We start from the raw sequence: 16,662 nt of genomic DNA on the forward strand, positions 1-16,662 counted from the left end.
GGACAAGTCAGTTTCCAAGTCCTCCAGTTATGATGGGTATAACTAAAAATTATTACAAATTCATGGGATGTGATGGCTACATTATAAATTTGTTCATATTATGGTACTACTTCAGGTATGTCCACTTCAGCATGAAGTAATGCACTTAAAAGGATGCCTACTATTCTAGCTCAAGCAACAAATAGTAAATATAAAGTGCTGATCATTGTCATTTGTTGAAAATAATCAGCAACTTGTTGATACATAGAACATGCTAGAGCAAGTCTTGGAGTGTACTGTAAAAACCCGGTTAGGGCCTCTTTGTCCAAGCCCTGTGGTAAAATGCAAATCAAAAAAAAAAAAACAGCATCAATTTTGACATGGCTTTCTCACTGTTTCTTTCTGGAAGGCAGGAAATATTTCTTGAAGCCAGGTGATTGCAGGATTTACCTGTGAACTACAATATGGTGGGATGGAAGCACATCACTCTAGTAAGAATATGGCTTGATTACCATGTTTGACTTCCATTCACTTCATGTACACAGAGTTCTATAGTCCTTTAATAAGGAATCATATAAATCATACTTCATTACACCTTTGAAATCTCTTAGTCTATACTGACTTCAAAAAAGACATTTAGACTCATTGTAACAGGTAACATATAAGTGCTGTGGCTATTAAAGAAACAGTAAGATATTTCTAAGGTTTCATATTTCTAATAAGGTGTAAAATCCTCACTGCAGGCCTCTTGCTAGATGAATAAATAAAGAAAGAATATGGAACTTCATTTACAATAGAGAAATCTCCATTTGTATAGGTATGTCCCTCTCCGAACCAGGAATAGGCAGATAATTAAATTTCAAGTAACTCTTATCACAGGAGAAGTCCTGACTTAAATCTGCAAACAATAATACCCTTTTTCACTATGGTTTGTATTATAACCTGTCATAATTAGCTTCCCCCCTTCCCCAAGGTCTTTCTTTTGTTTCTGAGGTTGGCATTTAAGGTGATGGCTTTGGATATTTCAGGAACTAACTCAGTTTTTCTGCTCCCTTTTATACAGGAGGAATACATGTTATTTAATGTCTGGTTTTCTCCTGATAATTTTCTTTTATTTTTTTAAGGGGGACGTCTCAACTAAGAATCTAGAAGAGTAGAGGAAAATTGTTTTTCCTCCCATACACATGCAACGCAATACCGCTCAGCAATAGAAAAGAATGATCTACCAACCCTGGAAACACAAGGATAAACCTTACATATATATTGTGTTAAGTGAAAGAATCCATTCTGAGGGAGCTGCCCACAATATGACATTGTGGGCATCTATGCCCATCTATGACATTCTGGGAAAGGCAAAGCTACACAGATGATAAGCAGAAGATGGGATAGGGGAGTTTGAAGGGTTCCATGTGACACTTTAGGATGCATATCTGTCACTATGCATTTGTCTAAGCCCACAGATTTGTGTAGCCCAAGGTGTTAATCAAAATCTACTCTGATTTCATTATTTTGGATGTAGCAGGGGAATATACAATGTAACACTGCATGTAACTGTAATAGAAACACACAGAAAAACCTCACTGTAGGGGATGGGGCAAAAAGTGCTAAGTTAACATTGGAAAAGAACAGAATCTGTAGACTAAAGGCAAAATGGAGCTTCCATAAACAATGGACTTGATTTTACAGGGTTCTTTCCAGGGCGTAGTAGCTAATAAAGCGGAAACCTCTACACATGTCATCTGGAAAGGAGCAACACGCAGATGAACGGCAGATGGTGGGGGCCGGTTCCTCACTGTGAGAGTGAAAGTTACACAAGGGGAGGACCTCTGCCCTGGTAATCCTCAATCTCAGCTTCCTGGGAAAATGACATGGGGAGCTGACTGGCCAGAGGCAATGCAAAGGCCCTGCAGATGTAGGAAGTTCACACCTCATCCCCACACCCATACCTACTAGAAACACTCAGCTCTCAGTGATCTGCCAGGTGCAGCTTTTATGCCACCTGATGCTTTTCCCTGATGGAAAAGATTGAAGACAGGAGGAGAAGACGACAACAGATGATGAGATAGCTGGATGGCGTTACCAACTCGATAGACATGAGTTTGACTAAGCCCCAGGAGCTGGTGATGGACAGTGAAGCCTGGGGTGCTGCAGTCCCTGGGGTCGCAAAGAGTCAGACACAACTGAGCAACTGAACTGACTGAGCCCCCAAGTAGGAACAGGTTTGTGAGGGTTTTTCTTACCCCTAAGTTGTCCCAGAATTCCAGTCTTGGAAGCTGGAGTCAGGATTGGGGTGCCTGGGCCTCTGACAAGCAGCTGGTTGGAAAAAAGACCAGTCCTGAGGGCAGGGGTGCCCTGAAGTCTCTGAGCTCTGATGTCCTGCTGGGATTCATCCCTGGTGGGGACACGGGCAGGGCCTACTGTGGTTCCCAGGTGGCACTAGCAATAAAGAACCGCCTTGAACAGCAAGGAGATCAAACCAGTCAACCCTAAAGGAAATCAACCCTGAGTATTCATTGGAATGACTGATGCTGAAGCTCCAATACTTTGGCCACCAGATGTGAAGAGCTGACTCATTGGAAAAGACCTTGATGCTGGGAAAGACTGAGGGCAGGAGGAGAAGGGGATGACAGAGGATGAGATGGTTGGATGGCATCACGGACTCAATGGACATAAGTTTGAGCAAACTCCAGGGGATAGTGAAGGACAGGGAAGCCTGGGGTGTTGCAGTCCATGGGGTCACAAAGGGTCAGACACGACTAAATGACTAACACTTTCACTTTTTGAGGAACAAATGTATACCTTAATCTGGTTGCTGTATACCTGCAACAAAGACAACATGGGAAATGAACTATATTCCAAATAAAATAACCATTATTTTGACAAATAAATTGAAATGCCTACTATATTCCTGTCGAGCATTGGTGACAACAAATGTTGGAGATGGCCTGGAGAAAAGGCAAACCTTCTACACTGCTGGTAGGCAAACCACTTCCTTCCAATAAAGCTTGGTTTCAAATTTGAATCAATTACCACAGTATGAGTTTATATGGACTATGAACTAAGTAGGCAATATGTGAAGACAATTGTGGTATTCCATGTGTGACAGTGAATGTTTCTTGTCAGATCTGTAGCTCAGTATTTTTTAGATTAGCTACAATGATTGGAGCTAAGTTCTGTTGAGTGTGAATCAGATTTGTGAATCAGAAGGTTGATCTACATTTCTTTGAACAGTCTGTAACTAAGTAATAAACTAAATTTCAAATAATGAAACATTTATCTGAAATTTACAGGCTCTTTGAAAGGTGTATTCTACCATGAAAACTTTTCCTCTGTCCTTTTTGTAAAAAATTTTTCATGATAACACTTTAACTCCTCCATTATGAATGTTATTATCAAGATAAGCTTGTTCACATTTGTGATGGAGGTGGAGTTGACCCACTGTGATTGCGCTCTGGTCGCATGCCTTTCCCAATTTCTACTAATGTCCCTACATTCAAGATTTTTTTCTTTTTGTACCCATCAAATTCTACCTCTCAGATCTGCATTTACTCAGAATGAGAAATACCTGGCAAATTCAGATTATATTAAACACTGCTTCCAAAGCTTTTTGCATCTCAAAGGAATCTGAAAATGATGAAGCAGGGAGAATGGTTGAGATTTTAAATGGTTTCTAAGCCCCCCCCCAACCCCCACCAAAGAAACCCATTAGACTAAGACATCCTAGTATCTTCTACTGGTCTATATAAATACATGAAGTTTCTATCCTTCTGTTATAAAATTGAGAAAAAGGACTGGACAAAGTTGCAACAGACTGGGGAAAATGGCGACGCCTGCTCGTTCGCCGGAGTCCCCGCCGGCCGCGTAACTGGCGCCAGCTGCGGGGGCTGCCGAGGAAGCAAGTGCCCACGGCCTCGCCAGCCTCAGCCCCCGCAGAATGTCCTCGCTGCCCCGCGGCTTCCAGCCCCAAACTCCCGAGGACTTGGGGCAGCAGAGTTTGGCGGAGCTACGGGAAATGTTGAAGCGCCCGGAGAGACTTTTGCGCAACGTAAAATTAAGTTGCAAATTGCCCAATAAAGGTAAAAAGCTCTCAGATGCTGTCGCCAAACTGAAAGGTGCCACTGCAGAACGTGAAGAAGTTAGAGAAAGAAGTGAACTCTTTTATCCTAGACTATCCTAGACAGTTAGCTTAGACTGTAAGGGGAGGCAAAAAGCGATTGCAGTTGTTGACGGAGACAGAGATAAGGCCCAGAATTCTGACCAGATACTTGATATTTCATCACCAGTTCCTGGCTGTTCCTCTGTAGCTAACATCACATCACCTCAGACAACCTCACAACAGGGACTGGCACATCCGACTCGCGGAGGTGATGCTGAGGCAACTGAGGCTGAACACACAGTGAGTGAGCACCCAACTTCTAGCAGCAGAGCCCCAGCGCCTTCCTCATCTGAAGCTAGTGAGGGTCTCCCTCAGCATTGTGCCTTAGGTCAAGTGGAGGATCATCCTGGCAGCTCAAACAACCTGTTCATCGATAGATTACAAAGGATCGCAATTGCGGACCCCACTGAACACGACTCAGAAGGAAACCAGAGTCCTGAGAACTTGGCCAGCCTCTGGACTGGGCCGCAGAAGAAGCCTCATTGCATGGAACTGCTGGAAATGCGAGCCAAAAATCCCATGCCCCCGCCACATAAATTTAAAACCAATGTATTACCTTCACAGCCGCATGATTCACCGAGTGATTGTCAGAGGAGAGGGTCTCCCATCTCCTCAGAGGAGAGGCGGCGCTGGGACAGGAAGCATCGCGATGACATCACAGCGGCCCCGCTTCTGCCGCGGCACCACCTGCCGACACAGCTGCTCTCCATAGAGGGGTCGCTGGTACTGCAGAGACAGCAGGAGCAGAGTCACGAGGAGATGCAAGCCTAGCTCGCAGCACAGAAGCTAGCTGAAAGACCAAATATTAAAATGCATAGCTGTAATCCAGAAGGGGAGTCTTCAAGGAAATACCAAGAAGTAAGGGACGAAGATGATGATCAGTCATCCTAGGATGAATTCTGAAGATGGGTGTTCAGATCATCTCCTAAATCTCTGCCTGTTGAGATGTCATCTTACATCAGGCTGCCTAACAAGTATCAAGATCAGTGTCAGACATTGTTGAGAAAAAGAATTTTGTAAAGTTACACTAAGGAAACTATAAAAATAGCCCACTTTCAGATGATAACTTTCATGTGCTTGAAAAGTTGAATATTTGAATATTGTGTTTAATGACACTAGATTAAATTTTGGCAGTAAAAAAAAAAGTTGGAACAGATCAGAGGGCTATGTTTGGAACACTGAAGATGAAACAGGCTACATGAGTTCAAAGGAGTATGTATAGGTTGATACAAGGTATCGACAAATATGTATCAATGCACTGATAAAGTATACCTTTGTAAACAAAGATAAAACATTTACCTTTTCCTCTATAACTGAAACCTTCCAGAATTTAACTTCTTCAGCTGGCTCCCCTATGGACTTGATGGTTTATTGTGACCAGATTTCAAGTAATTATACTAATCATTGCTTTGATGTGTTCTCTTTGGTTTAAAATTGTTTATGCTTTCTATCTCTCTCTGTTATAGTATGATCTTATTATGTTCTAGCAATATGACGTGTTCTATTTAATAAATTGTTGCTTGCATTATTCACTGTGTAAGCAGGTCTCCAACAAATGAATGATGGCTTAAGGTCTTGAAGCGTTTAATATATCAACATGTATATAGATATTTATGGTTATATAGATCATTACAATCATATGTATAGAGACCTTTCTAATTATATGTATAGAGATCTTTGTATCTAGATGTGTAGAGATATTTACAGTTATATGTATAGAGGTATTAAGGAGTTCAGTCCCATAGTTTGAAGGTTCTTTGGCATTTCTCATCTTTGGGGTTGGAATAAAAACAGACCTTTTCCAGTCCTGTGGCCACTGCTGAGTTTTCCAAATTTGCTGGCATATTGAGTGCAGCACTTAACAGCATCATCTTTTAAGATTTGGAATAGCTCAGCTGGAATTCCATCAACTCCACTAGCTTTGTTCAAAACAATGCTTCCTAAGGCCCACTTGACTTCAGACTCCAGTATGTCTGCCTGTATGCAAGTGATTACACCACCATGATTATCCCAGTCATTAAGACCTTTTTGTACAGTTCTTCTGTGTATTCTTGCCACCTCATCTTAATATCTCCTGCTTCTGTTAGATCCATACCACTTCTGTTCTTCATTGTGCCCATCTATGCATGAAATGTTTCCTTGGTATCTCTAATTTTCCTGAAGAGATCTCTAGTCTTTCATGGAGCTAACATTCCAGGTTCCTAGGTAATATTGGGAAAGGAGTATGTCAAGGCTGTATATTGTCACCCTAAGAACTACAGAGCTTCTTGGTGAGACTGAAAGAGGAGAGTGAAAAAATTGGTTAAAACTCAACATTCAGAAAACTAAGGTCATGGCATTCAGTCCCATCACTTCATGACAAATAGATGGGGAAACAGTGAAAACAGTGACAGACTTCATTTGGGGGGGGGGGGGGGCAGGGGACTCTAAAATCACTGCAGATGGTGACTGCAGCCATGAAATTAAAAGACTTGTGCCTTGGAAGAAAAGTTACGACCAACCTAGACAGCATATTAAAAAGCAGACACATTACTTTGCCAAGAAAGGTCTGTCTAGTCAAAGCTATGGTTTTCCAGTAATCATGTATGGATGTGAGAGTGGACTATAAAGAAACCTGGGCGCCAAAGAATTGATGCTTTGGAACTGTAGTATTGGAGAAGACTTTTGAGAGTCCCTTGGACAACAAGGATATCAAACCAGTCAATCCGAAAGGAAATCAGTCCTGAATATTCATTGGAAGAACTGATGCTGAAGCTGAAGCTCCAATACTCTGGTCACCTGATGCGAAGAACTGACTCATTGGAAAAGACCCTAAGGCTGGGAAAGATTGAAGGCAGGAGGAGAAGGGGACGACAGAGGATGAGATGATTGGATGGCATCACGAACTCGATAGACATGAGTTTGAGCAATCTCCAGGAGTTGGTGATGGACAGGCAATCCTGACGTGCTGCAGTCCATGGGGTCGCAAGGAGTCGGACCGACTGAGCCACTGAACTAAACTTAACAAGACACCTGACATTTACAGTTTAGCCCCAGGCAAGGACCGGAAACCGGGAATAAGTGAGCCGGCCCAATCCGGTCCCCCCGTGGCCCCGCCCGCTCTGCGCTGTCATCCAATCACGTCTGGCCCGCCGTCCGCATTTCCGGCGCCGACTTCCGGCGGCGGCGGTGGTTCTGCGGTATGACTAGCCTGCACCCCACCCCATGGCGTCTCCAAGCGCTGGGCCGGCGGAGCTGGGCTTCGTGGAGGCGGCGCCATCGTGGCGGCTGCGCAGCGAGCAGTTCCCCAGCAAGGTGGGCGGCCGGCCGGCGTGGCTGAGTGCGGCTGGGCTGCCCGGGCCTCCGGAGCTGGCCTGCCCGCTGTGTGGCCGCCCGATGGCCTTCCTGCTGCAGGTGTACGCGCCGCTGCCAGGCCGCGCCGACGCCTTCCACCGCTGTCTCTTCCTCTTCTGCTGCCGGACGCCACCGTGCTGCTGCGGCCTGCGCGGTGAGTGGCGCGGCCTCTGCTCGGGGTCGGACCCCAGAAGCCACCCGGCCTCTCCCGTACCCCACCGGCCTCTCCCACCCGGAACCCCGCCGGCTTCTCCCCCACGGAAACCGCCCGGTCTCCCCCGTACCCCGCCGGCCTCTCCCCCCTGGAACCCCGCGAACACTTGCGGGGGTGGGGGCGTCCCGCGTGTTCGCTCACTCCTAGCCGCCAGCCTTCTGGTTAATTAGTAGGTAATAGGTGTGGTAGGTTACTTTCAGGTAATAGAAATCGTCACTTTTCGGAAAGGTGGATCTCAACAGGTTTTTCATGTTTCTGTAGTCTGACTTTACCTATTATTCTTGTTAATTTGAATAAACTGTGAGAGCGTACTTAGTTGTGTGAACTGTAGAAGTTTCTCATTCTTTTCTCCGTTTCCAAAAAATAAGCTCTTTGCAAGGGAAAACTGTCTTCAGTTTTTCTTTTTAAAAAATGAATGTCTTTTTCAGTCTAGTGTGAAGGCTCCAAATACTTGAATTGCTGTATTGTTTTATTTAAATCATTCATTAACAGTTCTCCTTCTGTCCCCTTAGTTTTCAGAAATCAGCTGCCCAGAAGAAATGACTTCTACTCCTATGAGCCACCTTCTGAGGATCCTCCGTCAGAGACAGGAGAGTCTGTGTATCTCCAGCTCAAGTCTGGTGCACATCTCTGCAGAGTTTGTGGCTGTTCAGGCCCCAAAAGATGCTCCAGATGTCACAAGGCACATTACTGCAGTAAGGAGCATCAGAGTCTGGATTGGCGATTAGGACATAAGCAGGCTTGTGCGCAGACAGGTCAGTCAATTCTTTTTTTATTTTGAAATATCAGCTCAGTTTCCTTGTGTCTATAGGCCAGATCTTTCGTTTTGAGGATAAAGGTTAACATTAGAAAAGGTGTAATAATTTTCAGAATTTTGGTTAACTAGTGCCATAAACACCTTTATGAAGAAGGAGCTGTGAGTTCTCACCCACTCACATCCCAACCATGCTTTAATATAGTCATTTAATGTATGAATCATAATCTAAAATGCCAGAGCTACATATGTTAGTTTCTAAGGAAAACTGTTATAACACGGAATACATTTCAGAAAAAGGAAATTATTTGATTTTCAAAACTAAATGATCACTAATGATGCTAGTTACCTTTTTTGTTTCAGATAATTTGGACAATACAGTTCCAGATCACAACTTCCTTTTTCCAGAATTTGAAATTGTAATAGAAACAGAAGATGAGATTATGCCTGAAGTTGTGGAACGAGATAATGAATCAGAAATTATAGGAGGCATGGGTAAGGAATCTGTTTCAAAACTCATTCAAGTGAGTGAATATAATACTTGAAAGAAAAGGCTCGATATGCCAAGAAGAGACGCACTGAACAACTCACTTGGGAGGCTTCAACCTGTACTTTTCAAATACTGCCTCATTTGAAGATAGCCTTTCTGTACTTCCCTCCTTGGTATATATAACTTATATTTTGATTGCTATGAAGTGTCGCAGGGTGTATTCCAGTTGGTCAGTTGGGTGGGACTGCACAAGATGCTGGAAACTTGGAAAGTTTATCTGGTTCCAAGATTTGTTTCTCCAAACTGAGATGGTGTACATGAGAGTCCCTTGCAGTGTTTGGTGGGTGGCAGGCGCCCTCTTACCTGGCAAGTTTCAGATCCATGATTCTGTCAGTTACTTCACGATGGTCACGTGCTAGAGCAGTGCCTGTGCTGAGACTCCGTAGGAGCCAGCATTTCTCCAGCACATTCTCTGTTGTACAGCTCATACCATGGGCCTTCTGTGCATGATCTCACTGAGATTTTCCCACCAGAACAATACATTGAAAGCAGTACCTCATTTTGCAGTAAGGAATTTGAGGTTCTGGGTATAACTTGTTTGGGCATATAACTGACGACAGTTAAGTTTTAGAACTGGAGTTTGAGCTCACATCTTGCTGAATTTAGAACTTGATCTCTTCACCACAGAATGTAGATTTTTAGAATCTAAATTAAATTTTACATTAGAATGTCAGCTTACTGGCTTATAGTTCACATGCAGGATATCAGAAATACCCTCTGAGTTACAACGAGTCTTGCCTGTTCAGGACAGGGTGATTCAGGTAGCTGGGATTCCAGAGGTGAGAGTGAAAGTGTGAGCTGACAGGTCCAGTGAGCCTGTGATGACAGAATGAGTGTACCAGCTGGGAAAGGAGAAATGGGGCAGGAAAAAAAAATGTAAATAAGAGTTCAGACAAGTGAAGGACAGTAGGAATTAGAAGGACTCGTGATTTGGGAATATCCTTTTCAGTGCTGAGTACAGCAGTCCTGAACCTGGGACTTGGAGTCTATTCTTAATTTGAAGGTTCAAGGAAAAGCTCTTTAAAAGAACCAGCAGAATAATAATGCTTCATGGAGTACCTGGAAAGTCAGGTAGTTTTAAAGCACAGATGTTAATAAACCAAAACAGGAAAACCCTGCAAAAACATCAGGCCTTCAGTGTCTGATTTAACACTAAGTTGGTTGCTTAAAAACTGGCTTTCCTTGGCATGTGTTTATTGTCAAGACATGTGGGTTATTCCTGCTGACATAATAGTAATGTTGATGATTTTTCAGGTGAAGCACATGAGGAAGACTTGGAATCCATGGCAAAACATGAATCTAAGGAAGATAAAATTTTCCAGAAGTTTAAGACTAAAATATCCCTTGAACCAGAACAGGTAAAATGGAACTCATATAGCTCCTTCTTCTGTTCTTTTGAAGTGGTGTCCGGGTGTGAATCTTGAGGTGGAAATTCCCTGGTGGTTTGGTTGTTAGGACTCTGCACTCCCACTATTGAGGGCCCAGGTTCGATCCCTGGTTGGAGGACTAAGATCCCAAAAGCCACGGTGTGCGCCACACCCCGCCTCCCTTAAAAAAAAAAAAAAAAAACACCACACCTGTGTAGAAGTAACTCTTTCTAATAAAGTTAGTCTCTTGTCTGTAGGATTCCTTCACAGGGGATCCATAGGGAAAGGTGTTTGCAGTGCTGATCCTTTTAATAGTTATGGGAAGACTAAAAGCTACATTGTGTATCATATAGTCATTTTCTAAAACCGTCAGCAATCAGAGAGAAACATCTTTTGTTGCCTGTAACACATGGAGTTTAGACACTAATGGCAAGACAGAAAGGAAATTTTTGCGCATTTTTCCAGCAGGGACCTTTGATTTATAAAAATTAACCTGACACATTAGTAGAGAAATCACTGGCTTTGTCAAAAGAATAATGGGTTTTGGTGTTGTGAGGATTCCTGGCTCCTTGAGTTACATTTTGGCCTTCTGATGTAGTTGTATCTACAGTGTAGGGAGGAAAAAAGAGTGGTTTGGAGGATTAAGGTAGATTATAGACTTATAGTAAGTGTTCAGCAAATGTTTCCCTTTGCCTGTTTTCTTCCATTAACTTTATTCCCTTAATTTCCCTCACCATAAATAGAAACCACTAAAGACTCTGCAGAATTCCCATAAGTCAGTCACTAGAGCAAATAAATACTAAGGGGCTTATAGGAAGAATAGCTGTAGGTCCTCAATACTGAGAAGATGGATTTTAGCAATGCCTATTTCTTTTTTAACAAGAAGCATCTAGGAACATCACTCAGTTGTTACATAAGATCTTATTATAGTGAAATTTACTTCTGTTGTATTTAAAACAGTGTGTCTCACTTGGTATTTTGGCAACTAAGTTTCCTTATCTGTGTGAAGGTAAGCAGAGGCATTGGGTTGCATTTTATATTCACAACCTGGTAATGGGGAAATAGAATTATTGTTAGTCTCTTCACAAAATAGCCATAGAATTCATTCTAATCATAGTCATCTAAGAAAAATACTTTTGATAACCTGAATCAGATGAGGTGAAAGCATCACTTTGACGATACTGAGGCATTAATGGTGCCCAGTGTGTATCCGCCAGGGAGTGGGGGAGGGGCAGACAGGAAACTGGTTTTCAGATGAGCATTTCATCAATTGTCAGAGTATGTACAAAGTTTCTGGAGATGATCCTCAGATCACATGAGATGCTGGTGATTTAAGTGGATCATAATTGATTTTAGATTCTCAGATACGGCAGAGGGATTGCCCCGCTCTGGATCTCCGGTAAAAATATCCCTCAAGAAAAGGATATTCCAGATTGCCCCTGTGGTGCTAAGAGATTATTTGAATTCCAGGTAAGATCTTAAAAAGGAATATTTTAGTATATATTTACCCTATTAAATATTAAAAGATTTTGCCAAAGTAATTTATGTGCAAGAGTTCCTAGGGGTACTATGTATAGAAGATGCCCTTTAGGAACAATTAGTAGTTTCTGCACCACCTTACAGTATGTTCCAAGGAGGGAATTATCCTTTACTGGTTAATCTGGAAGTTATTTCTGCCTCTAATTTGTTTGCTTTTTCTGAGATTTATCAGTTTACTAGTTTTTAGACATTATCTGTTGACTGACTTCTGTAGTAGTGAGGATTTAAATGTCACTTACGCCACCTGGACCATCCCTTCCTTCCCAGTGTGGTTATATCTTTATTTTTAGTGCCTCTGTTGTTACCTTTATAATTTAAAATGATGTAGCTTCAATCTTTATGAGAGGAGTGTTTTAGAACCCTTGCTCTGTTTGGTCTTGGTTTGTGGATTTGTTAGAACAAATGAATGTAATCATTAAGATAAAATTTTTCTTGCCGAAAAAAGATGATTAGCATCAGAATCCATTTAGGTTGGGTGGAAACAACTCTTGAACTGTCAATTCACTAACATTATGAAGTCATAGTTGTTTCTTACGGTTGAAAGGGTAATTTGAGGACTGACCCCAAACAGACTGGTCCTTGGTGTACGGTAGTCTGATAGTATTGGTGGCAGTGCTGCCTCGGACTCATTCCCAGGAGACCACGGACTCCTCAGACTCCTTTCTAGTCTAAACAAATACGTCAGTAGATTGTCTTTTTGTATTCTACTACGGTAGTGTTTCTTCAGAGTCATAGTAACGGCATCTGCTATTCAGGTTGTAATAGCACAAAATAAAAGTTGCCCAAATAGAAGCCTCTGCCCTATTTTTGTGGCATTATTATTATTAAAAAATAATTAGGTTAACAGCCAAGTTCAACAGATCAGCCAGTCTTATACTTGGGAACTTCTTTCTCAGATAAAAGGACACCAGATATAAAGAGGGGCTTTAAAGAAACACAGAGCTGCAAAGTATTTTTAGATTGTTAGTAAGTTACCAGTGTCATGTCTGCAACCTTGCTGTAGAATGTGGAGACTGAGAGCTGAGTGATCAGGGTCCCTACAGTCGCTCTGGCAGGGAAGATCTGGTCTGTTGAAAACTGTGTGTGTGCCTCGCCTTCAAGGAGGGCTCTGACTGTGCCACCCTTTTCTCAGGTCATGCCTCAGCTGCTCAACTACCTGAAGGCGGACAGACTGGGCAGGAGCGTCGACTGGGGCGTCCTGGCTGTCTTCACCTGTGCTGAAAGCTGCGAACTGGGCACTGGCTATGCAGAGGAGTTTGTTTGGAAGCAGGATATAACAGATGCAGCCTAAAGACAATGGTGTAAAGCCTTAAAATATTCATCATCTCTTCTACCTTGCAGTTCCATTTCTAGAACTTTATCCTAAGGAAACAGTCATACCAGGGATACACAAAGATGTTTTAGGTGTTGTTTACATTGTCTGAATGCTAGACAAAAGTGTCCAGTGGCAGGGAATTCAATAAATTCTGGTGTATCTGTCTAGCAGGAGGCTACGATCTTAATGATACAGACCTATATGCAGATCAAATAAAATACACAGTATCATCTATAATACCATACCATCTATAATACCATGATAGATGGTATTCATAGTGTGAAGTTTTTGTAAAAATATACATGTGTATGTGTATCAAAAAATTGGAAAGATACTAGTTGTGAACTCAACAGTGGAACCAAGAACTTTTTACTTATATTTAAAATTAATTTTTTACTTTTGCCATATTTAAAAAGAACTAAGATCTTTGTACTTATATTTCTTTTTACAATAAAAGTGGATTAGGTGCCTAATTAAGTCAAACTATCATTCACAGCATTTTCCCCCTAAAATTTGCAAAATTTAAGAGAAAAATATTTGGGTAAAACCCCAGGAGACATGTATAATAATCAGGTGATTGTCACAGGCTCCAGTTTACATGGAAGCCCAGAATGTGAGAAAATTCTGAACCCCATTCAATAATTGGACTTCCCTGGTGGCTCAGATGGTAAAGTGTCTGCCTGCAATGTGGGAGACCTGGATTTGATCCCTGGGTTGGGATGATCCCCTGAAGAAGGAAATGGCATCCCACTCCAGTACTCTTGCCTGGAAAACCATTCACTAATCACTAATCAGTCACTAATTAGCATGATGAATGGGATACCCACTAATTCTGAAAGCAACAGTTAGCAGGATCAGAAAAACAAGCAGATTTGTGATCAGAAGAGCTGACTTTGAAAAGCTCTACCTCAAAACTGACCTTAGTCAGCCAGTGGCACTACTTACAGACCGCAGACTGAAAGGCAAGAGTGATGGTCTCTTTCCATCTGCCTGTCTCATAGCACTGCCCATGTGGCAGGTAAACCCAAGTAATGATTTGGAATCAACCACTGAAATTTCTCTGGGTTGGGCCTCAGAGACTGTTGGGCCTAAGGGAGGCCCTGAAGAGGCTTTCAGATGAGGGATATTCTGTTTACACAAGTGGTTCCTAAGTCAGTGCTAAGGCTCCTTCCCACCCCAAGCAATATGCACTTCCAGTGAGATAATTCCCAGTTCTCTTAGCAGCAGTGAAGCCTGCCCAGCACTAAGGCAAACCTGAAGAGACATCGCTGTCAATCACTGCTTGCAGACCAACAGCTAATTCTGGTTAACGGCCCTGCTAACCCTGAAATGCACTGCTGCCACAAACAACTTAGAATGGCGTAACATCACTGACTTGATCACTTCATTATACCTTTATATCAGGAAGTCCTAGCCTTTTACTCGGTATCATATGTATAGTAGTGTTCTGCTGTAGTGGTATTAGTTGCTCAGTCATGTCCGACTCTGCAACCCCATGTACTGTAGCCTGCCAGGCTCCTGTCCATGAAATTCTTCAGGTAAGAATATTGGAGTGGGTAGCCATCCCTTTCTCCAGGGTATCTTCCCAACCCTAGGATCAGACCCAGGTCTCCCACATTGCTGGCTGATTCCTTACCGTCTTGAGCCACCAGGTGTGTGTGAGTATGTAATTCATACAAAGATGCATATATAAAACAGTTACATGTAGCACTGTATGGGAAACTGCAGTATGGAATCCCATGGAGAGATTGTTAAATGCAAGTTTCAGAGGGAGAGGACAGCGTTAACAGTACTGAAGCTAGGAGTCAGTGACAATCACCCATAATTAAGGGGACATAGCCTGTGGCTACTGAGACAATATGGCAAGAGTCACACACTTAGCTGGAAGCTCACTGGAGAACTCATCTAGTGGGACCTTCATAGTCCAAACTGTAACTCAGATATAAGTGCCAAAACAGGACAGCACCCTGACTGCTAAGGACTTTTTAAGTGAATTCACTGTGGTCTATTTGGAGACATCCCTGGATGTCTACATAGACATTCTTGCAGGCGTGTGTGTGGTAATCAGCCAAGCTATCCTTTAGGTGTATATTCCTGCCACAGTCTGGAGATGACAGTGAGTTCACAGGGCATTTCCACTTGGACACAGACATTCAAATCACAGCACTGACTTGGCAGCCATGTCCAAAAAAAGCAACTAGTTGAAATAACTAAAAAATTTTAAAACTTAGATTAAAAAAGTAACTCAGTTGTCTCTAGAAATGTGAAGACACATTTAAAAATCTTAATGTTGACCATGAAATGATTGATGCAAGACACAGCAACTGCTCCTGCAGAGGATACAAACTGCCAAACCACGTGCTCCACCATCCCCCCAAACCTTGGCTTGGCCTGGCCGCCGCCTGACCAGGCAGCTTACCCCACTGCAGAGAGCAGAGCATCCACCTCTCCTTACGTTAGATATGAGTGCGGGTCTCGGCCTTCAACAATTCAGAGATTTTAGTGAAGAAACGTTTCAGTGCTTTTGATAATCATACTGGTGGTAGTACTCTGTTATTCTAACTCATCATCCCATGTGTCTTTAACAATTAAGGGTTCTCAGCATAAAATACTTAATACAGAGCTGATGGGGGGACACATGCATACCTGTGGCTGATTCATGAATTTAAAAAAAATACGAAGCTGACTAAAAGCCCTATAGTCTGGACTGCATGTATTAATATGAACTCATGAGGCATTTTTTTTTTTTCATGAGGCATTTTTATCTTGAGAAGTTTTAAAGAAGTAAGCACTTACCCTGCTATGTGAAGTATATCACTATAAAAAAATTTTCCAACAAGTAATGATAAAGTGATTAAAATTTCATCTTTTACAACCTAATGAATTAATGGATCAATGAGGAGACAATCAGACATTCAGTTCCTAAAACCACTATGACAGTCTCTACAAAGGGATCAAGCCTTCAGATGCAGCCACGCACCTGCAGGACACAGAACCAGGGGCACGCGGACTGCAGGACGCCACCAGCCAAACAAGCCTGAAAGTTTCCTTCAGTGAGATGGCGGGGGACTCCAGGAATAAAACAGACATAAAAACGTACCAGCTTATTAAAATGGAAGACGAATCAATATTGGTGTTTGGTGATTAAAAGGATAATGGTTATGGGAGTGTGTGTCTGGACTGAACCATAATGAGCTTCTGGGATGTTTTGCAAGGTTCAGGGTGGTGGCTGCTGGGGTGTCTGCCTCTGGAATATGTTATGCGAAACGTGTATTGGGTTTCCTGTGTGTGCTGCATTTCACAACTGTAACAGTCAAGTGATTGGAAATAAATATATCAATAATTTTAAAGTATTCTGAAAAATACCATTAATAAGAAACTATAAAATACTTAGGAATTAACTTTTATGAAATGTAAAAGCCCTAAATAAAATAATTATGAAATTTTACTGAAGA

The 16,662-nt window shown here is 42.3% G+C and overlaps 1 protein-coding gene and 1 pseudogene across 2 annotated transcripts; both read left to right on the plus strand.

Moving 5' to 3' along the window:
• Positions 1 to 3,911: 3,911 nt before the first annotated feature.
• On the plus strand, positions 3,912 to 5,038 carry LOC110135060 (DNA-directed RNA polymerase II subunit GRINL1A pseudogene; annotated as a pseudogene).
• Positions 5,039 to 7,290: 2,252 nt separating this feature from the next.
• PDCD2 (programmed cell death 2) lies at positions 7,291 to 16,557 on the plus strand. Of its 2 annotated transcripts, XM_020889878.2 has the most exons (6): positions 7,291 to 7,622; positions 8,195 to 8,437; positions 8,800 to 8,931; positions 10,241 to 10,344; positions 11,710 to 11,823; positions 13,025 to 16,557. In XM_020889878.2, exons 1-6 carry the CDS (start codon positions 7,340 to 7,342, stop codon positions 13,181 to 13,183), a joined length of 1,035 nt encoding a protein of 344 aa, XP_020745537.1. In that variant the 5' UTR covers positions 7,291 to 7,339; the 3' UTR covers positions 13,184 to 16,557. The 2 variants fall into 2 exon arrangements, with proteins under 2 accessions (XP_020745537.1, XP_070317499.1); XM_070461398.1 differs by lacking the exon at positions 11,710 to 11,823.
• Positions 16,558 to 16,662: the final 105 nt, after the last annotated feature.

Source organism: Odocoileus virginianus, chromosome 34 (assembly GCF_023699985.2).
Source record: "Odocoileus virginianus isolate 20LAN1187 ecotype Illinois chromosome 34, Ovbor_1.2, whole genome shotgun sequence".
Classification (NCBI taxonomy): domain Eukaryota; kingdom Metazoa; phylum Chordata; class Mammalia; order Artiodactyla; family Cervidae; genus Odocoileus; species Odocoileus virginianus.

Coding starts and splice junctions, on each gene's coding strand:
- PDCD2 (XM_020889878.2), top strand. CDS start 7,340: ATGGCGTCTCCAAGCGCTGGGCCGGCGGAGCTGGGCTTCGTGGAGGCG. Junction 8,932..10,240: donor AGAAATTATAGGAGGCATGG/GTAAGGAATCTG, acceptor ATGATTTTTCAG/GTGAAGCACATGAGGAAGAC. Junction 10,345..11,709: donor TATCCCTTGAACCAGAACAG/GTAAAATGGAAC, acceptor AATTGATTTTAG/ATTCTCAGATACGGCAGAGG.